This window comes from Copadichromis virginalis, linkage group LG5 (assembly GCF_057382275.1).
Source record: "Copadichromis virginalis isolate Kocher_CV1m ecotype Utaka linkage group LG5, C_Virginalis_male_GT1.1, whole genome shotgun sequence".
Classification (NCBI taxonomy): Eukaryota; Metazoa; Chordata; class Actinopteri; order Cichliformes; family Cichlidae; genus Copadichromis; species Copadichromis virginalis.
This window is the reverse complement of record NC_140622.1, coordinates 23000137-23026395: the sequence shown is the minus strand read 5'-3', so window position 1 is coordinate 23026395 and position 26259 is coordinate 23000137. Positions and strand designations below refer to the sequence as shown.

At 36.5% G+C, this 26259-nt stretch overlaps 1 protein-coding gene across 1 annotated transcript in view; it reads right to left on the bottom strand.

Moving 5' to 3' along the window:
- Positions 1-4964: 4964 nt before the first annotated feature.
- The window catches only part of LOC146709718 (inter-alpha-trypsin inhibitor heavy chain H3-like), a 65981-nt gene continuing 44686 nt past the window's right edge, over positions 4965-26259 (bottom strand). Inside the window, exons 16-21 of the mRNA XM_085456801.1 lie at positions 10779-10850; positions 10270-10377; positions 9966-10134; positions 8839-8987; positions 5826-5910; positions 4965-5726 (exon numbers count right to left, since the gene is read on the bottom strand). Of these exons, the coding sequence (XP_085312927.1) occupies positions 5612-5726; positions 5826-5910; positions 8839-8987; positions 9966-10134; positions 10270-10377; positions 10779-10850 (698 nt within the window). The 3' untranslated portion in view covers positions 4965-5611. The remainder of the gene's footprint in view (positions 5727-5825; positions 5911-8838; positions 8988-9965; positions 10135-10269; positions 10378-10778; positions 10851-26259) is intronic.

Genomic DNA, 26259 nt, shown 5'->3' with positions numbered 1-26259 from the left:
TCAGACAACAATTCTGACGGCTAAAGAACCAAATGGGACAGGCCAAAAAAAAGAAAAAAAGTCAGCATAACGAAAATAAACTATACACACCATCGGCCCACCGAGTCCAGCTATGGCTGCATGTGTATTTAGTAGTAATTTATTTTTGTAGAGGGCTAGCAAAACAACCGTTTTCAAGGGCATTGCCATATTGGAATTAGAGATGGACTGTACCGATATTACGTATCGGTATCGGTCCGATACTGACCTAAATTACTGGATCAGATATCGGCGAGAAATAAAAAATATAATCCGATCCATTAAATATCAAAAAAGCACCTCAGAAAACTTGCGACATGGCGTAACTCTCCTCATAACCGTAGCACGTCGGAGCAGTGTGCTCACGTGATAGAGCGGCTGTGTGTATTTGTAGCCTCGCTACCAAACCGGCATTTCATCTCCGAGGAAGTTATCCCAGAGAGAAGTAAAGCAAGTGTGTAAGTTCATCTCTGAATGTTTGTAAAGCATTCCCATGTTAAGCTTAACAACCGATATATGGAGTGACTGCCTCTCTCTCTCTCCCTCTCCTGCTGCTACTTCAATCGTGAAACTGATCAATGATCAGCTGATCGGCTTTTCTGTCGAGTCCGTCTCTCTTCTTTGTTTTTGGCCCACTTTGCACCAGAAAGAGGAAACCAGCGGCTGAACAACAGCAGCACGTTTACCCTTGATAAGCTGTTGTTAGAATTTATTTAATATTAGTTTCTACACCAGGATCTTTTTCTACTTAGCTGACAGCTGGTAACTGTGCAGGGGCGGATCTAGCAAAGTTTAGCCAGGGGGGCCGATAGGGCATTAACAGGAAAAGGGGGCACAAAGACATACTTTTCTTTCTTATTCTCATTTAAAATGTCTAGCTTTTAATTATTTAATAATTATCCGAATCTTACACCCAAAGTTTTAATCTGATGTAAAATGTATAGAAGTCCATTATTGTAACTGTTAAGTCTAATATACCCTAGTAAGCTATACTACTTTTTCCTTTGGGAAGATAACAGCTGTGCAGTCTGCAATTCTGTTGAAGAAAGATGTTGAATCTATTTAATTATTCTTGAAAAATAATTTATTTCTGTGCATTTTTTTTCACCCTGCATCAAATTAAAGTTGAGTACATCGATTAAGCATCATGAGGTGGAGGGTGGGGGGTGGTTCCCTATTTTCTTTTGCTGGGAGTTTGCAACCCTATTAGTTAGGTTGCTTAATATTTCTGCTAAGTACTCTTTCAAATACCAGAATAGGGAGGATGGAGTAGGTTTAACTTTATTAGATTGATCAGTATTGCTGAACTATGAAATATTTTGGGTGCATACAGGTGTAACAGAATAACTTTAGTGTTGTTGTTTATTTAAATTTGAGTATGAACTTATACAAAATGCAGCAAGATATAAAAAAAACAGTTTTATTGATTAAAAAACACACTATATCGGATTCATATCGGTATTGGCAGATATCCAAATTTATGATATCGGTATCGGACATAAAAAAAGTGGTATCGTGCCATCTCTAATTGGAATTAGTGGTGCGTGAATCATGAACGAATCGTTCAATACTCGAGAATCACTTTACTGACTCATGAATCATGATTCACAAGCCCAACTGACTCACTGACTCATCCCTGTTGCTGTTAGCAGCAATATATCTAGCTTAAAATTAAAATTGTGGAGCAAAACACAACATCCAGTATCTTAACAAAAGAATTTCTGCTCTGAACTGGAAGAAAAAACCCAGAGTAGAAGCTTACATCAAGACAATAGCTCCTCGGTTCACAGTAGCATCGCTCTGCTAACATGCTACAGCACATTTGAGCTACTTACTCCCTCCCTCCTGTGCTGAATCATAGAGCAAGCGAATCACTCAGGACTCGCTCACCCCCTCCCTCTTGTGCTGGATCATAGAGCAAACGAATCACTCACTCACTCACCCCCTCCCTCCTGGCTCACAGCTTCTTCTTCTTCTTGGTTGTGTAACGATGTAAAAGAATGAATATGGTTTTGTTGTTGTTAAATTCCTGTTAAACTTGGGATCTCAACCATGGGTTTATTTTGAAACTTTTATTTTGAAAATCCGCAGCGGAAGTCTGCTACTGGTAAACGGGTTTTCCCTAAGCTTATCCGTTAGTAGCAATGAAGCTTTTGCTGTGGTAAATTCTTCCTCAGTCCGCCCTGACTGAACATGAGTTTAAGATAAGATAAGATAGAACTTTATTAATCCCTCGGGTGGGTTCCTCTGGGAAATTCGATTTCCAAAAATCACAGCACTGACAGAAGTTACAGAGTTACAGAATATTATATATATATATATATATATATATATATATACACATATATATATACACATATATATATACACACACACACACACATATATAAATACAGAGACAAATATAAATAAAATATACGAAGAGGATAAATAGAATAAATAGGAATAAAAATAAAAATACAAGTGAATTGCACATTTCAAGTATTGAGGTCTATTGCACCATTGACTATTTACAAAAAGTATTGCACAAGGTATTGTACAGTGAGGTGAAGAGGCACTACAGCTTAGTTGTTCCCCCCTCCTTTGTCCTCCTGTTTCCCCTCCCTCTCCCCTCCAGAGAGGAGTTAAACAGTTTGATGGCGTGTGGGACAAAGGAGTTTTTAAGTCTGTTAGTTCTTGTCTTGGGGAGAAGCAACCTGTCACTGAACAGACTCTTCTGGTTGTTAATGGCCGTGTGCAGAGGATGCCCAGCATTGTTCATAATGTCCATCAGTTTCTTTAATGTCCTTTTCTCTGCCACAAACATATTTGAAAATCCTCATTGAGGTTAACATGACAGTGCATTAACAGCAAGAACTGCCCATACAGTAGCATCTGAGTAGATTTCGGTTTTATGATCTTGTTTTGCAATTAATGGGTTAGACGGTAGGAAAAGTGGACACGCTGAGCTAGCAGCTAACAGCTAGAGGAGACTGTCGTGTCTAATAATTTGAAACTTCTCTTGATAGTTTGGGCGGAATCCTGTTGCTGGAAACCCATGGTTATTCATGCCCCATGTTATTGCAGGTATGTGTATTTTGAAACATGTATTTGGTTGAGCTGCAGGCTAATTCTGTTTAAGGAATACTGCTTATTAAGTTTTGCCCAGTAGATGGCAGCATTGTTCCATTTACTATTGTACATGAAAGGAAATTTTGGCTTTGGTCTGGAAGTTTATTTATATTCACATGAATGTGCATTTAAGTGAATTAATTTCTCTTTTTTTTTTACCTAAACCACAATGCAGTAATATTTTTATTTTATTTTCCATCATAAGTTTTGTGGCCATTTTATTTTTCAATCAATATTTATTTTTTCATTTATTTTAAGAAAACTGAGAGTTCCACTATACGATCATTAGGTTATCCGTTTGTAGCAATGAAGCTTTTGCTGTGTTTGGCGGAATCCTGTTACTGGAAACCCATGGTTATTCATGTCCTATGTTATTGCAGAGACCCGCAAAAAGGGGAATAAACCACGCCTGAGCTCTACCCATCTCGGATCCAGAGAGTTTTACTCATACAGCACCGGACATAGAGACTGAGGGGGGTTACAGTTGGCAACCAATGTTAAGGTGCATTACCGCCCCCTGGCTCACAGCTCAGTGGACATTTAGATGAGAAAATATATATTTGACACATTTAAGGAAAATACTAATAAAATAAAAATAAACAAAATAAATGTTTATTAAGCAATTTTGATATGAAATTGCTTAATTTTAGAAATGTTTTTGCCCTTTTTTGCTCTATAAAATAGTTGTTTTCTTTTAGAATCACTCATCTTAGCAGTAGGATATACATGAAAAGAGAAACAAATTAAGTTTGAGTGAAAATGTATATTTCTTGCACTCTCTGGTCAACTGACTCAGTGAATCTAATGACTCAAAAAACCCGATTCACTTTGGTGAGTGACTCATTAAAACTTGATTCAGTAAAAAAGAATCAAATTTACCATCACTAATTGGAATCCCGACTTCTCTGACAAGGCTAACCAGAATGCCGTTTACTTGATTGTGACATTATTCCCAGGTCCGTGTTCTGCTTTTCTGACCTCTTTTTTTCATATTGAGATTTTGAACCAACATTTGGACTCATCACTTCATACCATATCATTTTCTCACTGATTTTCAGTCCACTTCTTATGTAATTTGGCATGACTGAACCTTTTCTTTCTCTTTCCATGTCGCACAAATGGCTTCTTGACAGCCACCCTTCCACTGAGACCGTTTCTGATGAGGCTTTAGTGAACAGGGCCAGATGCAGCTCTTCAGGACATGACTTTCCGATAGTGTTCATCTGCTGTAGATAGTCGTTTTAGGCCTGCCATTTCATCTTTGTCCACTATTTGTTGTGTTTCCCCCAGTGCTTTTAAGGACACACTGCACTCATATGCATTTTCAGCTAATAGCTCTTTGGTTGGTGGAAAAATACTTTTTCCCACCTGTCACATTGTTATCATTGGCACCTTTTATAGATTCAACTAAAGAAATTGGCTGAAGTTATGTGTTTGTGCCACATGCTACTAGAAAGAAAGGTATTACAATTTACGAATGGGTTCTAAACTGTTTCATTGTTTGAGCTAGGTGCCTCCTTATGCAGGAATAGGTCAGTGTTAAGTGGCTATAGAAAAACATAATGCAAAGAAATGCTATATATATATAATATGTAGCATTTCCTTGCAAATACTCAAGTAATACTGGACGTAAATGAGCGAAAAGGGAGCCAATGTCCAAATGAAAACTTCAAAGAAACAAGGGTGGCTCAAGACTTTTGCACAGCAGCATAACCATTGCATTTGACCTACTTCCTCCTAGTGGTTCATGGGAGGCATGTTTTGAATTTCTTGTACATCAACCTCCCCAGCAGGAGGGGCTTACAGCTGTTGTACAGAAGAGCTCGCAAACAAGGTTAGGGAATAGTTTGGATTCTTTATTCATTCGCTTGATATCCATTCCATAAACTGTTCTGAGGAAGTCATGAAATTATGCAAGAAAATAACAGCATTATATTTGTCAGAGATCCTTGAATCAAGTCAGCCTCATTACATGTCATTTGCAGTTTGAGGCTAAAGACAAAACAGAAGAGATGTTTTAAAAAGTTTCCTCTCTCAATGTTCTGGTACTTAACCAGGATTCAGAAATATTTGAAATTGTTATTTATAAGCAAACCTTCTACAATCCAACTCTCTTCCAGATCAGCCAGCAAAGCTGATTAACATTTAGCTATAACAATATGATTACTGTAGTTAAAATTTACAAAAATTTACATTTTTCAACGTATTTAAAAAATAAAGGTGTAGAAGTATGCCTATTATTGTCATCTCAACTGCATTTGTGTCATTTTGGACGCTATGTTAATGGCAGATGGTGGTAATCATAAATCCTGATTTATGTATGTTATTTTTAATTGGTAATGCTGTCTGACACTAGATCCACATTCACAGTTATATTTCTACATGTTGGAAACAGATGGAAAGAAAGTTTCCACAATATATGTTTTTGCCTTGTTTTCCTTTTAAATTAAAGATTTTTCAAATAAATCAACATATTTGCCAGTTAAAGCTGTGTAATGACAAACTGGAACAGTGGTCTCTGCAGGGCAGAGTCAGCAGACATGAGCCAACAGTTCATTGAGACAGGAGAAGCAAAGCTGTAGTCAACAACCATCTCCCTACAAAAGAAAGAATAAAGAGATCATTAATCTTTGTAGAAATGGCTGGATTCTAAAGCAAAACAAAAACATAAATACAAAAAAGAAAAGAAAATATACCCAGTAACGTCTGCCTCCTGATTTTTGATCTTTAGTTTTCTGACAGGAGCTTGCTGTACCTCCTCATAAACTGCAGCCTCTACAGCTGAAAAGAGAGAGTGAGACAAGAGCTAAGATTGAAAACCAATGCAGCAAGGACACACACGCGTGCAAAAACACTAGTGATGGGATTTCCAGCTCTTTTTAGAGAACGGGCTCTTTCGGTTTGGCTCACTAAAAAGAGCCGGCTCTTTAGGTTGTTTTGTTGCTTTAATTAATTATTAACAGCAATATAAAACTATGCACAAAAGGAATTAATAATGTAAAAAAAAAACAAAAAAACGGGGTTTGTTTATATATGTTTATTAGGGGTGCAACGATACACAAAATTCACGGTTCGGTTCGATACTTTGGTGTCACGGTTAGATATTTTTTCAATACAAAAAAAATGTTCATGCCTTTTTAATTTGTCATTTATTAAAATTATAAATATATATTTTAACTCAAAAGTACAGTTTTTAAATTTAACCCTAACCCTTGTGCGTGTTTTTTATTTTGACAGCGAATGCGCACCTGCGGACCACTTATGTGCAGCCCTGGTTATATAGCTCATCATATTGCAGCCACAGAAATTCTTTTGTCCATGAAACCATAAAGCTGCACTTTCTTTTTGCCTTATAGTCTGATTTGTCATAACTTTTCCGTTTTGTGGTAAGCTTTTCTTTGGCTGTCACTTCTTCACCCTGACCCGTCTTATTTGGCTCAGCAGAACTAAAATATATATCCTGCTGCTTTTACACACGGACTCGCATAACGCTCAGCGATTCTCTGCGCGATCAACCTCTCACATGTTTAAGCTTGCTGCAGGAGATTTCACTTGTCATGTTTGCATAGTAAGCTAACGATTGATAAGACGATGTCAGAGGAATTTGTGCACAAATTATCATCACTCACAGATCAGTGCTGTCGCTCTCTATACACAGTTTGCACGATTGCAAAGTGAAAGCAAAAAACAAGCGCAAATTCAAACGCGATTTCAATATGTCACATATTGACAGTGGCTCACCGATGCCAATGACATAATTACCCAGCTACATTTCCGAAAGAATGCAAAAGCATTCACATATATTTTTCCTTCCTGCGATAGGCCGACGGGCAGGGCAGAGATAGATTTTGGTAGTCCGACTGGAAAAATCGCTAGCCCCGGGACGTCGGGCTAGCGATATTGCGAGCCCTGTATCTGATTGAGGAATCACTCATCTTTGGAAAAGAGAGTTTATTACAGAGAAATGGCTCTTTCCAAAATAAAAGCTATACTATACGCTTCTTCTGGGCTATATTCTCAGCAGCATATTAAACATATCAGGTCCCCATAAGTTGAATCATGTGCTAACGGCTGTCTAAACGACTTGGCTAAAGTTTGTAGCATGCTTGCTTGTTGTTGTTGTCTGCTTCCACTTGTCTTTGCACTAGGATGATGTCGGAGTAAATGTGCAGTCATATTCGTTGTGTTCCCACTAGTGCTTTCAGGTTAATCTCGTTGAAATGACGTTAACGCCACAACACGGCAAATCTCCGTTAACGAGCTACCCCTGATCGCCCCGTGCATGGGGCTAGACGGCCAACACGTTAACGAGCTAACTGCGCTAACACACTAGCTCCCACCCATGTAATTGAGCATTGCGTGGCACATCCAACATACTGTTTTACTTTAGTCCATGACGCGCTTACCTTCAGGGTCATACGTCACATGAAAACCAAAATAATTCCAAACGCCACATCTGAATGAGGGTGGGGGAGGTTCAATTTGCCATGTTGCCAGGAGAGCTTAACTTCTGTCTTGCTAGCTTGCCCTGCGCTCTTCCTTCTGACTATGCTGTCTGTGTTGAGCGCTCAGTGGATCTGCGCTCGGCAGTGCAGCCTAGGCGGAGTAGTCGAACGCAGATTCACTGAGCGCTCAACACAGACAGCATCGTCAGAAGGAAAGTTGATAAAATAAATTACAAATTTTGTATTGTTCGATACATATGCGTACCGAACCGAAAGCACGGTATCGAACGGTTCAATATCGATACGAATATCGTTGCACCCCTAATGTTTATATATAAATATATACTTTGGCCAAAGCACGTACAAACTCCAAAACACATTTCTAGCATTAGCTGAACTTCCAAAACAGAGCTACCCTAGATCACTTAAATTACACAATTGAAAGCATATGTGTATTGTTTGTGTATTTATACACAAGCACCCATATATATTCAAATAATTTAAACAAAAAGGTTCATTTACCTGTTACTACCACACACCAAATCCGGTCGTTGGTACTTCCTGGCTTGTGTAGCCACTAGGTAACAAAAGCTCAACACTGCGCCTAGCATCCTGGAGCACTTCTGTTGTGTTTGTACGTGTTTTGGAGTTTTTACGTGTTTTGGAGTTTGTACGTGTTTCGTCTCTAGGGGCCACTGTAAGTATACTTTTATTTATTCACTCCACACAAAATGTAATAAATAAATCATATAATACAAAAAACAACTATTTACATTTCAACTTTTAACTATTTAAATTTTCAGCTTTTTCCTTTTAAACAAATTTAAAGTGAAACAACACAAAACACTGCAAATCACAACACAATTAAATATACACATGAAAAAAATATGAAAACAAAAAGAAGATGCACATTCTTTGTCATATAGGTCTGCATGAATAAACTTTCTGAATCCTTTATCATCCGCAACTGAAAATAGTTGTGGATGATTACTCTACCTTTCTAATGTGACGTTGTTGTCCCTGGCTCTCTTTCCCTCCCACTCTGTTCCTGTGCTACTGCAGTGTAACTACCGTCTCTCCCCCCTCTCCCCAGTGCAAGCACAGGGCTCGCGTGCAGAGTGAAGCGGGAAAAAAATGCGAGAGAGGGTGAGAGAAAGAAAAAAAAAAAAAAAAGAAACTTGCGTTGTTCACTTCAAAGAGGCGGCTCTAAGAGCCGTTTCGTTCGCAACCTACAGATCACAAACACACACAGCTTTTCACTCACCTAAAAGTCCTTCAGCATTGTTGTCCGAGGGACGCCGTCTTAAAACTGGCCAAAATAATTTTTGGCCATTCTTCTCATGAACTATGATGACCATTCGCATGTCTCCAGTGGCAACCTCTATTTCGTTGTTGCGCACAATCACTGTCACACTGGAAAAACATGGAGTTACTCAACTTTTTTAAAAAAACGTAACGGTTCAAGGCACCTGCACAGATCATGCTACTTGGATGAATTTAGCCTGCTCTGATTAAACAGCAGTGTAGTGCATAAAGTACAGAGCCTTTAATGTTAGCATATTTTGTAAAAATGAATTTATGACAGTCAATTCATGACAAACTCTACTTAATGTCTGCCCCTGCCATTTTCATTCTTCAGTCCATGGCTTGAACAAATAATTATTTCCACCCATCCATGCATTTTCTTCCACTTTCTTCCTAGGAACTAGGAGCTGGAGCCTATCCTTGAAAGTTGGGGTACACCCTGGACAGGTCCTCAATCTGACACAGTGCTGGCTTGGTTTCTAATAAGTAAACATAAGTCTATAAGTAAATGTAAATCTATGGACTGCAGCCTACCTCAGCATAAAAAGTAAAAATCTGTATGCACTCGTCTGCCTGTATTCTCGTGCATTTGGGCTTTACTCAAATCCACTCATGTGAGAAACAATCATGTTCCTGCTTTCGCTTTCCTTTTCTGAGCCAGCTAATCTCTGTTCTGTGTGTTTTAAATCTCACAGCCTCTTATCATTTTGCTCCTTCATGTGACCCACCTCTTCCAATTGCTTTACCTCATCCACCATTCGCATGTACCCTCCTAACATTGACTCTGATCTGTTACACTATGTCTAATCACCAAATAGCTTATAATTCATACTCTTTACTTATATATCTTACCGGTGCTTTCAAATGATCTGTCCTTACTAAAATCATATCCCATCTGTTCAATAATCAACACAAAATAAAAAACAAACTTTTTAGGGGTTTCAGCCTCAGAGATGTCAGCTAACATATATAGGTGCTGAGAGAGACAGTCTTCTCATGTAAATCTTGGTAACACAGGTGAATAAGGTCACACATCTGTGCTTAAAGCTGAGAGCACGAGTCTCGACCATGATAATACAACATCACCTTCCAGCTGTAATGCGATCCTGTCCAGTGTAATATGTCACTGTCTGTCCATCTCGTACAGTGACCCAGTTGGTGTCGATCTCAACATGTTGGCTGTCTTTGACGTGTATGAAAATTCTGCTGAAGCCTCCATTTGTAACTGAATCAAGCTCACCATTTACAGACAGTTCTAGAAGAAAAGAGAAATGCTCATCTTATACCACAAACTGGAGTTTTCATATGAAAATAACAATGAGAAAGAAGAGTAACAGTTTTTATTACACTGAAAAGAAATATTAGGATGGAAAAAGCTAACACTACTGACCCCTGCTGGGATAGTGAAGAAGTTTAAGGCGGACAGGTCCACTGACATCAAAGCATAGTGGAACAGTCTGGTTCTCAGCTTTTAGCAAAAACCTGTGGAGTACAGGAACTAGAGATACAGAGGTACACAGTGTTAGAACATTTTTAGTGAAATTAAATATTCACCCCAGGTTTTCTACCCAAAATGTGCTTTATAACCCCTGAGCCAGGAATCCAAAAAATACACATTTGTTCATACATACTATGCAGAGCCTGATTTATATAACATATTATTCTTACAATTTTGTTTGCTTTTCTTTTTGTTTTATGGTTAATGAAGAGATTTGAAAAACAGCCCATGTTTGGAGTTTCCTTCCAGAAAAAAAGTATGTAATTTGCTGCATATCTGAGTACATCATGGGTTGTTTGGAACTTGCAATACAAAAAAAGCAAACAAACAAAAGAAACCAAACCAAAACAATTACTATTATTTTTTTTATCAACCTGAATGACATCAAGGCAATACAATACCATCAGTGGATTCCAGAGTAGTAGTATCACGTGAAAGATGAACAACAGCAGGTTGGACATCAGGGAGAACAACTGTAAATACATTTAATCACATACACTAATATTTTAAGTCTTTATGTTGCATATTGAGTTTATAAACACATCCTGATACTAACCACTGCTTTAAATAAATAAATAAAGACACGTATATATTGAGTCTCACAACTCAGTGTCAGTCTGTAAACATAGTTTGTACATAAATTCTAATTTTTGCACTTCAACTTGTTAGAAATGTTGTTGACAAACATTATCAAAGACAGCTCCTACACTGGTTTTGACCTGTTCAACCTGCTTCACTCAGGGAAACACTACAGATGCAGCGTAAATAGTTTCTTCCAAAAAGCCATAACCACGCTGCACTGACAATACAATACCACCTCCCAATCCAAGGACTACCCTCTACACCCAGACTACACTCTTTACCATCACTACTGTGTAATATTTAATTAGTGTGAATGCTTGAAAAGCATTCACAGTATTGTTATTCTAATCTTTATTATTATTATTAGTGTGAATGCTTGAAAAGCATTCACAGTATTGTTATTCTAATCTTTATTATTAGTGTGAATGCTTGAAAAGCATTCACAGTATTGTTCTTCTAATCTTTATTAGTGTGAATGCTTGAAAAGCATTCACAGTATTGTTCTTCTAATCTTTATTATTCTATTTTATCTATTCCGTACGTTTTTTGTACTCCTACTCCTTCAAAACCGTTCAACTTAGAAAAACCATTCAAACACCATTAGATTCCTATTCTTTTGGACATGACTGCTTCTATTTTTCTCATTTTTAACATTTATATTTTTAATTTTATTCAACTTTATTCAACAAAAATTTCCCATGTATTTCAATGGGGAGACCCTTCAAATTCTCATTCAATTTACTCATTTTTAAACTCTTACTACTTCCACATACATTGACATAGAGCCACCATTCAAACTTTAAAACGAAGACAAGACATTCAACTATTCAACTTGTATTTATCTTTTCAATATCTATTATACTTTTTCTTCAGTTCCAGTTTAAGTTTCATGATGTTTTTTCACCCGTTTCAGAGTTTATAATGGGTGTGTATGGGACGGAATGTTGGGGCTAGAGTGAGGCAGCTCAACTGCTAGAGTGAGAGGAGCAAAAAAATTAATCTTAAAATCTTTTTTAAAACTGCTGCTGTGTCCGCAGCGTTTGCTCTACAGGTATGATTTTACCCTCAAAACGTAGCCATCGCTGTCCTCTTTCATCCAATGTGTTTACTATTGTCCTAGGTGTTATGGTTCTTTCGTAAATGTCACCAATGCACAGCCTCCTCCCTCCAACTCTTCCATAGACTCTAATGTTAAAATGGCTCAGAAGGTTCGTTTGAAAATCAGAAGAGCATGGTGTCTTTCCACTGTCACCACGTCCATATAATAAACTCCACAGGCATGAAAACTGAGAATTCGGTAGACTAGAAGCTGCTGTCGCTCACGGTGAAAGAATTTTGTCAATACGACCTATACTTTTCATTTGGGAACGATTTGTTTCGCCCTGAATTTTCTGTTCATTTTAAGGAGCAAAAGTGAGGCGCATGTCTGTGTACGTGTGTATGGAGCCATTGGGTGCAGTCACTATAGCAACCAGGCTCACACCTGCCTGCTTAACCAGCTCTGCCTGCCACTGTACCAAGATTCATCTTAAGCACTTCTCTTTCAACTGCTGCTGTGTCCACAGTGTTACAGCCATCATTTTACCCTCAAAATGTCGCCATTATTGTTCTCTTTCCAAGACAGTGTCTTTCAAAGCTCAGGCATTTAAACTTTTTAAACTGTGTGGATCAAAGTGGAGGGATCACATTTTAGTCATTCAGTGATTCAAAGAATATGACCTTTTAATATTCATTCAGATGTTTTTTGACTCTAAATGTTCTTTTCTCATTTCTTAGGGTTTTCTAATTTACATTTAAAACATTTTCAGCTTTTTTCCAACTTCTTCTTCTGTGTAACCTTCAGCTTTTAGCAGTTCAGCACCTTTGTTTTCAGGTTAAATTTGGTTTTTTTATTTTTTTTTATTTCATTCAATATTTTTAACTCAAAATTCAGCAATTAATTCATTTCAGCCATACATTCAGATTCAAGCATTCACACTGCAGTTTCTTCAGAAAATGCACTTTCTAGTTAGTGTGAATGCTTGAAAAGCATTCACAGTATTGTTATTCGAATCTTTATTAGTGTGAATGCTTGAAAAGCATTCACAGTATTGTTCTTCTAATCTTTATTATTCTATTTTATCTATTCCGTACGTTTTTTGTACTCCTACTCCTTCAAAACCGTTCAACTTAGAAAAACCATTCAAACACCATTAGATTCCTATTCTTTTGGACATGACTGCTTCTATTTTTCTCATTTTTAACATTTATATTTTTAATTTTATTCAACTTTATTCAACAAAAATTTCCCATGTATTTCAATGGGGAGACCCTTCAAATTCTCATTCAATTTACTCATTTTTAAACTCTTACTACTTCCACATACATTGACATAGAGCCACCATTCAAACTTTAAAACGAAGACAAGACATTCAACTATTCAACTTGTATTTATCTTTTCAATATCTATTATACTTTTTCTTCAGTTCCAGTTTAAGTTTCATGATGTTTTTTCACCCGTTTCAGAGTTTATAATGGGTGTGTATGGGACGGAATGTTGGGGCTAGAGTGAGGCAGCTCAACTGCTAGAGTGAGAGGAGCAAAAAAATTAATCTTAAAATCTTTTTTAAAACTGCTGCTGTGTCCGCAGCGTTTGCTCTACAGGTATGATTTTACCCTCAAAACGTAGCCATCGCTGTCCTCTTTCATCCAATGTGTTTACTATTGTACTAGGTGTTATGGTTCTTTCATAAATGTCACCAATGCACAGCCTCCTCCCTCCAACTCTTCCATAGACTCTAATGTTAAATTGGCTCAGAAGGTTGGTTTGAAAATCAGAAGAGCATGGTGTCTTTCCACTGTCACCACGTCCATATAATAAACTCCACAGGCATGAAAACTGAGATTTCAGTAGACTAGAAGCTGCTGTCGCTCACGGTGAAAAAATTTTGTCAATACGACTTGTACTTTTAATTTGGGAACGATTTGTTTCGGCCTGACTTTTCTGTTCATTTTAAGCAGCAAAAGTGAGGTGCATGTCTGTGTCGTGTGTATGGAGCCATTGGGTGCAGTCACTATAGCAACCAGGCTCACACCTGCCTGCTTAACGAGCTCTCTCTCTCTCTCTCTCTCTCTCTGCCAAGATTCATCTTAAACACTTCTCTTTCAACTGCTGCTGTGTCCACAGTGTCACAGCCATCATTTTACCCTCAAAACGTCACCATCGTTGTTCTTTTTCCAACATCTTGTCTTTCAAAGCTCAGAGATGTAAACTTTTTAAACTGTGTGGGTCCAAGTGGAGGGATCACATTTTAGTCATTCAGTGATTCAAAGAATATGACCTTTTAATATTCTTTCAGATGTTTTCTGACTCTAAATGTTCTTTTCTCATTTCTTAGGTTTTTCTAATTTAAAATTAAAACATTTTCAGCTTTTTTCCAACTTCTTCTGTGTAACCTTCAGCTTTTAGCAGTTCAGCACTTTTGTTTTCAGGTTAAATTCGGGTTGTTTTTTTTATCTCATTCAAGATTTTTAACTTAAATTCAGTAATTAATTCATTTCAGTGCATACATTCAGATTCAAGCATTCACACTGCAGTTTCTTCAGAAAATGCACTTTCTAGTTATTATTGTGTGGATGCTTTAAGCATCCACACTATTGTTTTCCTGTTTCTCTTTATTCTTTATTGTGTGGATGCTTTAAGCATCCACACTATTGAGTTCCTGTTTCTCTTTATTCTTTATTATTATTCCGGGTGTTTCCGTACACTTTTCGCCGTTAAACTACTTCCACAATTTTCAGCCGATTTTCACCGTTCAAATTTTAAACTATTCAGCTATTTTTGCTAATTCCTGCTATGATTTTTGCTATTTTTAACTATTATACTTTTTAAAATATTCCACTTTTTTCCTTTAATTTGTCCCATTGAAATGAATGGGAAACTTCAGCAATTCTGCTAAAATTTGCTTGTTTTTGAAACTTAACTACTTCCTCATACTTTCACCTAGAAAAACCATTCAAACTTTAAAATGTTCACAAATTATTGGGCTATTCAGGTATGATTCAGCTTTTTCAAATCTTTTACTGTTTTACTTTTATGCCTCTTAAAGTTTTGAGTTGCAAAATTGTGATTTTTCACAAAATACATGTGTTGTTATGGTTGCTATGCTCTTGGCTTCCAGTGTGCCACTGAAGGTTTTGCAATTTTCACTTCATGTCCGAACAACTTCCTGCTACTTGCTCATTTTTCACTCAACTTCCACAAATTATACATCAAAACGTAGGTATTTTTGCTGGCTTTCAGAAAATGTCACCATCATTGTTGTGGGATTTATAGAATTTTTGCAAATCTCCTCAGACTAACACAAGGTCAGAAAACTCTCCATATAAAGTGAATGGAGAGTTTGTTCAAAATCACCGCTGGATTTCTGTAATGAGAGGCATATTCGAATCGTCATATCTCCTTAACGAAGCAAAGTTAAGACATGAGGCTTGTCCCCGAATATCTTCAGACACCCCTGACGCTCACAATTCAAGAATTTCTTTCTCACCTATTACCGTTCTGAAATGAGTTGGACTTGTTTGAGGGTAGGAAATTCGTCCTTCGCTCAGATTTCTTCAGATTTCAAACTGTGGAAATGAACCACTTTTTTCTCTCGTCATAACTTTTTGTTGGATTTCCACAGAGACCTGAAAATTTCCATGATTGTTCACCAAAGCCTGCTGTCTCTTACGGTGAAAGAATGATATCGATACTCCAAATAGATTTCGAGTTAGAAAGCGTTGTTTGAGGGCAAGTCAAGGCAGTTTTTGCTTCGCTCTACTCAGTTATGGTGCATTACAAGTCAAATATCTTTAATAATTCATATTTTAATGATAAATTGTAAACACTGGAAGATTCCCCCATCTCTTCTGAACAAAACGGTGTAAGAATGACCGCTCTAGCCCCTACGGTTAGGAAATTATGGTCATTTGTTTGAGGGGAGTCCTCACTATGAGAAATAGGCTGCAATAATCCTGTGCCTCTCTGTGCTGCGTGTGTAAAAAGAGGCACATGTTTTGGCGGGAAAAAGTACACAGGCTCTCTGATTGGTGGATTCAAATTCAGCAGCTCCCAGGCTGACCTAGAAACTTACTTCTCTCTCCCTGTGCATTTTTTTTGCTGATTTTTTTCATTTAACAAGTATATTTGAGGGACCCTCAGCATGTTCAGCATTTTTTCAGCTGTCCATTTTGCTTTTCCAATTTTTCTGTTTAACTTATTACTATTGTGCTAAATAATACTATTTCTGCTATTTTATAAGATTTGTGCCTAATATAGTATTTCTGCTAAATTACAATATTTCTGCTTTTTATACTATTTGTGCTAAAACATAGTATTTCTACTAAATGTAGTATTTATGCTTAATCATACTATTTCTGCTTTTTATGGGATTTGTGCCTAATATAGTATTTCTGCTTTTTATAGGATTTTTGCTCAAACATAGTATTTCTACTAAATGTAGTGTTTATGCTTAATCATCCTATTTCTGGTTTTTATAGGATTTGTGCTTAATATAGTATTTCTGCTAAATTATAGTATTTCTGCTTTTTATAGTATTTGTGCTAAAACATAGTATTTCTACTAAATGTAGTATTTATGCTTAATCATAGTATTTCTATATATTTCTGCCAGGTCCCCAGGCAGCCAATCCTCTGTGAGGACTGAGAAATTCAAATTTTCAAATCAGGGCCTGCACGGCTTCCCAGCCAATCATATATGTGTCCTGAGGCATTCAAATTTGCATATTGGGGCCTTCATGGCTTCTAAGCCAGCCAATCATATCTGAGGGCTGAGGAATTCAAATCCACAAATCAGGGCCTGCACGGCTTCCCAGCCAGCCAATCATATATGTGGTCTCAGGCATTCATATTTGCATATTGGGGAATTCGTGGCTTCTAAGTCAACAAGTCATCCATGTCATATATCTCTAAAAATTCACATTTTAATGATAAATTGTTAACACTGGAAGATTCCCCCATCTCTTCTGAACAAAACAGTGTAAGAATGACCGCTCTAGCCCCTACGGTTAGGAAATTATGGTCATTTGTTTGAGGGGAGTCCTCACTATGAGAAATAGGCTGCAATAATCCTGTGCCTCTCTGTGCTGCTGCGTGTGTAAAAAGATGCACCTGTTTTGGCGGGAAAACGTAAACAGCCACTCTGATTGGTGGATTTAAATTCGGCAGCTCTCTCCCTCTGTGTGTGTGTGTGTGTGTGTGTGTGTGTGTGTGTGTGTGTTTAGTGGGAGAGAGAGGACCCTGCCCTTATTTGGCAGCATGTCATTGTAGGATTTAAATTGAATATAGTTAGACTGGTTGACTGGATTAGAGCCTGTGTTTGTGTGTCCCTCTGTGCATTTGTGTTTCAATAAGTTATTACTATTCTGCTAAATCATAGTATTTCTGGTACTTTTCGGTACTTGTGCTAAACACAGTATTTCTGCTAAATCATACTATTTCTGCTTTTCATAGGATTTATGCCTAATATAGTATTTCTGCTAAATTATAGTATTTCTGCTTTTTATAGGATTTGTGCCTAACATAGTATTTCTGCTAAATTATAGTATTTCTGCTTTTTATAGGATTTGTGCTTAACATAGTATTTCTGCTAAATTATAGTATTTCTGCTTTTTATAGGATTTGTGCTTAACATAGTATTTCTGCTAAATTATAGTATTTCTGCTTTTTATACTATTTCTGCTAAATTATAGTTTTTCTTCTTTTTATAATATTTGTGCTAAAACATAGTATTTCTACTAAATGTAGTATTTATGCTTAATAATAGTATTTCTATATATTTCTGCCAGGTCCCCAGGCAGCCAATCCTCTGTGAGGACTGAGACATTCAAATTTTCAAATCAGGGCCTGCACAGTTTCCCAGCCAATCAAATAAGTGTCCTGAGGCATTCAAATTTGCATATTGGGGCCTTCGTGGCTTCTAAGCCAGCCAATCATATCTGAGGGCTGAGGAATTCAAATCCACAAATCAGGGCCTGCACGGCTTCCCAGCCAGCCAATCACATATGTGGTCTCAGGCATTCAAATTTGCATATTGGGGAATTCGTGGCTTCTAAGTCAACAAGTCATCCATGTCATATATCTCTAAAAATTCATATTTTAATATTAAATTGTCAACACTTGAAGATTCCCCCATCTCTTCTGAACAAAACGGTGTAAGAATGACCGTTCTAGCCCCTACGGTTAGGAAATTACGGTCATTTGTTTGAGGGGAGTCGTCACTATGAGAAATAGACTGCAAAAATCCTGTGTCTCTCTGTGCTGCTGCGTGTGTAAACAGATGCACCTGTTTTGGTGGGGAAAAGTGCACAGCCTCTCTGATTGGTGGATTCAAATTCACCAGCTCCCAGGCTGACCTAGAAACTTACTTCTCTCTCCCTGTGTGTGTGTGTGTGTGTGTGTGTGTGTGTGTGTGTGTGTGTGTGTGTGTGTGTGTGTGTGTGTGTGTGTGTGTGTGAGAGAGAGAGAGAGAGAGAGAGAGAGGCTTTTAATGGGATGATCTCATTCTAAGATTTAAATTCAATATATTTAGACTGGTTGACTGAATTGGATCTTGTGTGTGGGTCTCTCTGTGCATGTGTGTTTCCTCATGTGTACATATTTGTGATTGTGTGGCTGTAATAAATTTTTTTGCAGATTTTTGTCATTTAACAAGTATATTTGAGGGACCCTCAGCATGTTCAGCATTTTTTCAGCTGTCCATTTTGCTTTTCCAATTTTTCTGTTTAACTTATTACTATTGTGCTAAATCATACTATTTCTGCTATTTTATAAGATTTGTGCTTAATATACTATTTCTGCTTTTATAGGATTTGTGCTTAATATAGTATTTCTGCTAAATGTAGTATTTATGCTTAATCATACTATTTCTGCTTTTTATAGTATTTGTGCTTAATATAGTATTTCTGCTAAATTTAGTATTTCTGATTAATTATAGTTTTTCTACTAAATCATAGTACAGTATTTCTGCTTTTTATGGGATTTGTGCTAAAACAAAGTATTTCTACTAAATGTAGTATTTGTGCTTAATCATACCATTTCTGCTTTTTATAGGATTTGTGCTTAATATAGTATTTCTGCTAAATTATAGTATTTCTGCCAAATTATAATATTTGTGCTAAAACATAGTCTCAATTTAAAATTACAATATTCATAGTTCATCACAGTGTCTCTGGTAAATCACAATATTTCTGCTCTGTTGTACTATTTTTCTAAATCATAGTGTTTCTGTAATGTTTAAGTATTTTTGGCTAAATATATTCTTTCTGTTATCTTATACTATTTCTCCTAAATTCTTGTATTTTTGAGAAGTTATCATGTTTCTGGTAAGTTACAATATTTCTGCTAAATTCTGCTATGCTATTGTATTTCTGCCAAGTATTATGTTTCCTCTAAGATATTGCAGTTCTGCTAAGTTATTCCATTTTAGCAAACTTCTTTTGCTTCTGCAAAGTTTTTACAATTTCTGCAACTTTTCAGCTTTTTCAGCTACTTTTTGCATACAGCTTCAGCTTTAAGCATCCACACTGCATTTTCGCAGGAAATGCAAATTTTTCTAGTTATTATTATTATTCCGGGTGTTTCCGTACACTTTTCGCCGTTTAACTACTTCCACAATTTTTGTGCTATTTTCACCGTTCAAACTTTAAACTATTCAGCTATTTTTGCTAATTCCTGCTACGATTTTTGCTATTTTTAACTATTATACTTTTTAAAATATTAAGCTTTTTTCCTTTAATTTGTCCCATTGAAATGAATGGGAAACTTCTGCAATTCTGCTAAATTTTGCCTGTTTTTGAAACTTAACTACTTCCTCATATTTTCACCTAGAACAACCATTCAAATTTTAAAATGTTCACAAATTATTTGGCTATTCAGGTATGATTCAGCTTTTTCAAATCTTCTACTGTTTTACTTTTATGCCTCTTAAAGTTTTGAGTTGCAAAATTGTGATTTTTCACAAAATACATGTGTTGTTATGGTTGCTATGCTCTTGGCTTCCAGTGTGCCACTGAAGGTTTTGCAATTTTCACTTCATGTCCGAACAACTTCCTGCTACTTGCTCAATTTTCACTCAACTTCCACAAATTATACATCAAAACGTAGGTATTTTTGCTGGCTTTCAGAAAATGTCACCATCATTGTTGTGGGATTTATAGAATTTTTGCAAATCTCCTCAGACTAACACAAGGTCAGAAAACTCTCCATATAAAGTGAATGGAGAGCTTGTTCAAAATCACCGCTGGATTTCTGTAATGAGAGGCATATTCGAATCGTCATATCTCCTTAACGAAGCAAAGTTAAGACATGAGGCTTGTCCCCGAATATCTTCAGACACCCCTGACGCTCACAATTCAAGAATTTCTTTCTCACCTATTACCGTTCTGAAATGAGTTGGACTTGTTTGAGGGTAGGAAATTCGTCCTTCGCTCAGATTTCTTCAGATTTCAAACTGTGGAAATGAACCACTTTTTTCTCTCGTCATAACTTTTTGTTGGATTTCCACAGAGACCTGAAAATTTCCATGATTGTTCACCAAAGCCTGCTGTCTCTTACGGTGAAAGAATGATATCGATACTCCAAATAGATTTCGAGTTAGAAAGCGTTGTTTGAGGGCAAGTCAAGGCAGTTTTTGCTTCGCTCTACTCAGTTATGGTGCATTACAAGTCAAATATCTTTAATAATTCATATTTTAATGATAAATTGTAAACACTGGAAGATTCCCCCATCTCTTCTGAACAAAACGGTGTAAGAATGACCGCTCTAGCCCCTACGGTTTGGAAATTATGGTCATTTGTTTGAGGGGAGTCCTCACTATGAGAAATAGGCTGCAATAATCCTGTGCCTCTCTGTGCTGCGTGTGTAAAAAGAGGCACATGTTTTGGCGGGAAAAAGTACACAGGCTCTCTGATTGGTGGATTCAAATTCAGCAGCTCCCAGGCTGACCTAGAAACTTACTTCTCTCTCCCTGTGCATTTTTTTGCTGATTTTTTCATTTAACAAGTATATTTGAGGGACCCTCAGCATGTTCAGCATTTTTTTAGCTGTCCATTTTGCTTTTCCAATTTTTCTGTTTAACTTATTACTATTGTGCTAAATAATACTATTTCTGCTATTTTATAAGATTTGTGCCTAATATAGTATTTCTGCTAAATTACAATATTTCTGCTTTTTATACTATTTGTGCTAAAACATAGTATTTCTACTAAATGTAGTATTTATGCTTAATCATACTATTTCTGCTTTTTATGGGATTTGTGCCTAATATAGTATTTCTGCTTTTTATAGGATTTTTGCTCAAACATAGTATTTCTACTAAATGTAGTGTTTATGCTTAATCATCCTATTTCTGCTTTTTATAGTATTTGTGCTTAATATAGTATTTCTGCTAAATGTAGTATTTATGCTTAATCATAGTATTTCTATATATTTCTGCCAGGTCCCCAGGCAGCCAATCCTCTGTGAGGACTGAGAAATTCAAATTTTCAAATCAGGGCCTGCACGGCTTCCCAGCCAATCATATATGTGTCCTGAGGCATTCAAATTTGCATATTGGGGCCTTCATGGCTTCTAAGCCAGCCAATCATATCTGAGGGCTGAGGAATTCAAATCCACAAATCAGGGCCTGCACGGCTTCCCAGCCAGCCAATCATATATGTGGTCTCAGGCATTCATATTTGCATATTGGGGAATTCGTGGCTTCTAAGTCAACAAGTCATCCATGTCATATATCTCTAAAAATTCACATTTTAATGATAAATTGTTAACACTGGAAGATTCCCCCATCTCTTCTGAACAAAACAGTGTAAGAATGACCGCTCTAGCCCCTACGGTTAGGAAATTATGGTCATTTGTTTGAGGGGAATCCTCACTATGTGAAATAAACTGAAAGAAGCAGGTCTATGTCTCTGTGCTGCGTGTGTAAAAAGATGCACCTGTTTTGGCGGGAAAACGTAAACAGCCTCTCTGATTGGTGGATTCAAATTCAGCAGCTCCCAGGCTGACCTAGAAACTTAGTCCTCTCTCCCTGTGTGTGTGTGTGTGTGTGTGTGTGTGTGTGTGTGTGTGTGTGTGTGTGTGTGTGTGTGTGTGTGTGTGTGTGTTTAGTGGGAGAGAGAGGACCCTGCCCTTATTTGACAGCATGTCATTGTAGGTTTTAAATTGAACATAGTTAGACTGGTTGACTGGATTAGAGCCTGTGTTTGTGTGTCCCTCTGTGCATTTGTGTTTCAATAAGTTATTACTATTCTGCTAAATCATAGTATTTCTGGTACTTTTCGGTACTTGTGCTAAACACAGTATTTCTGCTAAATCATAATATTTCTGCTTTTCATAGGATTTATGCCTAATATAGTATTTCTGCTAAATTATAGTATTTCTGCTTTTTATAGGATTTGTGCCTAACATAGTATTTCTGCTAAATTATAGTATTTCTGCTTTTTATAGGATTTGTGCCTAACATAGTATTTCTGCTAAATTATAGTATTTCTGCTTTTTATACTATTTGTTCTAAATTATAGTATTTCTGCTTTTTATAGGATTTGTGCTTAATATAGTATTTCTGCTAAATTATAGTTTTTCTTCTTTTTATAATATTTGTGCTAAAACATAGTATTTCTACTAAATGTAGTATTTATGCTTAATAATAGTATTTCTATATATTTCTGCCAGGTCCCCAGGCAGCCAATCCTCTGTGAGGACTGAGACATTCAAATTTTCTAATCAGGGCCTGCACAGTTTCCCAGCCAATCAAATAAGTGTCCTGAGGCATTCAAATTTGCATATTGGGGCCTTCGTGGCTTCTAAGCCAGCCAATCATATCTGAGGGCTGAGGAATTCAAATCCACAAATCAGGGCCTGCACGGCTTCCCAGCCAGCCAATCACATATGTGGTCTCAGGCATTCAAATTTGCATATTGGGGAATTCGTGGCTTCTAAGTCAACAAGTCATCCATGTCATATATCTCTAAAAATTCATATTTTAATATTAAATTGTCAACACTTGAAGATTCCCCCATCTCTTCTGAACAAAACGGTGTAAGAATGACCGTTCTAGCCCCTACGGTTAGGAAATTACGGTCATTTGTTTGAGGGGAGTCGTCACTATGAGAAATAGACTGCAAAAATCCTGTGTCTCTCTGTGCTGCTGCGTGTGTAAACAGATGCACCTGTTTTGGTGGGGAAAAGTGCACAGCCTCTCTGATTGGTGGATTCAAATTCACCAGCTCCCAGGCTGACCTAGAAACTTACTTCTCTCTCCCTGTGTGTGTGTGTGTGTGTGTGTGTGTGTGTGTGTGTGTGTGTGTGTGTGTGTGTGAGAGAGAGAGAGAGAGAGAGAGAGAGGCTTTTAATGGGATGATCTCATTCTAAGATTTAAATTCAATATATTTAGACTGGTTGACTGAATTGGATCTTGTGTGTGGGTCTCTCTGTGCATGTGTGTTTCCTCATGTGTACATATTTGTGATTGTGTGGCTGTAATAAATTTTTTTGCAGATTTTTGTTATTTAACAAGTATATTTGAGGGACCCTCAGCATGTTCAGCATTTTTTCAGCTGTCCATTTTGCTTTTCCAATTTTTCTGTTTAACTTATTACTATTGTGCTAAATCATACTATTTCTGCTATTTTATAAGATTTGTGCTTAATATACTATTTCTGCTTTTATAGGATTTGTGCTTAATATAGTATTTCTGCTAAATGTAGTATTTATGCTTAATCATACTATTTCTGCTTTTCATAGTATTTGTGCTTAATATAGTATTTCTGCTAAATTTAGTATTTCTGATTAATTATAGTTTTTCTACTAAATCATAGTACAGTATTTCTGCTTTTTATGGGATTTGTGCTAAAACAAAGTATTTCTACTAAATGTAGTATTTGTGCTTAATCATACCATTTCTGCTTTTTATAGGATTTGTGCTTAATATAGTATTTCTGCTAAATTATAGTATTTCTGCCAAATTATAATATTTGTGCTAAAACATAGTCTCAATTTAAAATTACAATATTCATAGTTCATCACAGTGTCTCTGGTAAATCACAATATTTCTGCTCTGTTGTACTATTTTTCTAAATCATAGTGTTTCTGTAATGTTTAAGTATTTTTGGCTAAATATATTCTTTCTGTTATCTTATACTATTTCTCCTAAATTCTTGTATTTTTGAGAAGTTATCATGTTTCTGGTAAGTTACAATATTTCTGCTAAATTCTGCTATGCTATTGTATTTCTGCCAAGTATTATGTTTCCTCTAAGATATTGCAGTTCTGCTAAGTTATTCCATTTTAGCAAACTTCTTTTGCTTCTGCAAAGTTTTTACAATTTCTGCAACTTTTCAGCTTTTTCAGCTACTTTTTGCATACAGCTTCAGCTTTAAGCATCCACACTGCATTTTCGCAGGAAATGCAAATTTTTCTAGTTCTATTTTATTATTATTATCTATTCCGTACGTTTTTTGAAAGCCTACTCCTTCAAAACCGTTCAACTTAGAAAAACCATTCAAACACCGTTAGATTCCTATTCTTTTGGACAACACTGCTTCTATTTTTCATATTTTTAACATTTATATTTTTAATTTTATTCAACTTTATTCAACAAAAATTTATAATGTATTTCAATGGGGAGACCCTTCAAATCCTCATTCAACTTACTCATTTTTAAACTCTTACTACTTCCACATACATTGACATAGAGCCACCATTCAAACTTTAAAACGAAGACAAGACATTCAACTATTCAACTTGTATTTATCTTTTCAATATCTATTATACTTTTTCTTCAGTTCCAGTTTAAGTTTCATGATGTTTTTTCACCCGTTTCAGAGTTTATAATGGGTGTGTATGGGACGGAATGTTGGGGCTAGAGTGAGAGAGCTCAACTGCTAGAGTGAGAGGAGCAAAAAAATTAATCTTAAAATATTTTTTAAAACTGCTGCTGTGTCCACAGCGTTTGCTCTACAGCCACCATTTTACCCTCAAAACGTAGCCATCGCTGTCCTCTTTCATCCAATGTGTTTACTATTGTACTAGGTGTTATGGTTCTTTCATAAATGTCACCAATGCACAGCCTCCTCCCTCCAACTCTTCCATAGACTCTAATGTTAAAATGGCTCAGAAGGTTCTTTTGAAAATCAGAAGAGCATGGTGTCTTTCCACTGTCACCACGTCCATATAATAAACTCCACAGGCATGAAAACTGAGAATTCAGTAGACTAGACATTGCTGTCGCTCACGGTGAAAGAATTTTGTCAATACGACTTGTACTTTTCATATGGGAACGATTTGTTTCGGCCTGACTTTTCTGTTCATTTTAAGCAGCAAAAGTGAGGTGCATGTCTGTGTCCGTGTGTATGGAGCCATTGGGTGCGGTCACTATAGCAACCAGGCTCACACCTGCCTGCTTAACGAGCTCTGCCTGCCACTGTACCAAGATTCATCTTAAGCACTTCTCTTTCAACTGCTGCTGTGTCCACAGTGTCACAGCCATCATTTTACCCTCAAAACGTCGCCATCGTTGTTCTTTTTCCAACATCTTGTCTTTCAAAGCTCAGAGATGTAAACTTTTTAAACTGTGTGGGTCCAAGTGGAGGGATCACATTTTAGTCATTCAGTGATTCAAAGAATATGACCTTTTAATATTCTTTCACGTTTTCTGACTCTAAATGTTCTTTTCTCATTTCTTAGGTTTTTCTAATTTAAAATTAAAACATTTTCAGCTTTTTTCCAACTTCTTCTTCTGTGTAACCTTCAGCTTTTAGCAGTTCAGCACTTTTGTTTTCAGGTTAAATTCGGGTTTTTTTTTTATCTCATTCAAGATTTTTAACTTAAATTCAGTAATTAATTCATTTCAGTGCATACATTCAGATTCAAGCATTCACACTGCAGTTTCTTCAGAAAATGCACTTTCTAGTTATTAGTGTGAATGCTTGAAAAGCATTCACAGTATTGTTATTCGAATCTTTATTATTATTATTCTATTTTATTATTATCTATTCCGTACGTTTTTTGAAAGCCTACTCCTTCAAAACCGTTCAACTTAGAAAAACCATTCAAACACCGTTAGATTCCTATTCTTTTGGACAACATTGCTTCTATTTTTCTCATTTTTAACATTTATATTTTTAATTTTATTCAACTTTTTTCAACAAAAATTTATAATGTATTTCAATGGGGAGACCCTTCAAATTCTCATTCAACTTCCTCCTCTTTAAACTGTATCTACTTCCACATACATTGACATAGAGCCACCATTCAAACTTTAAA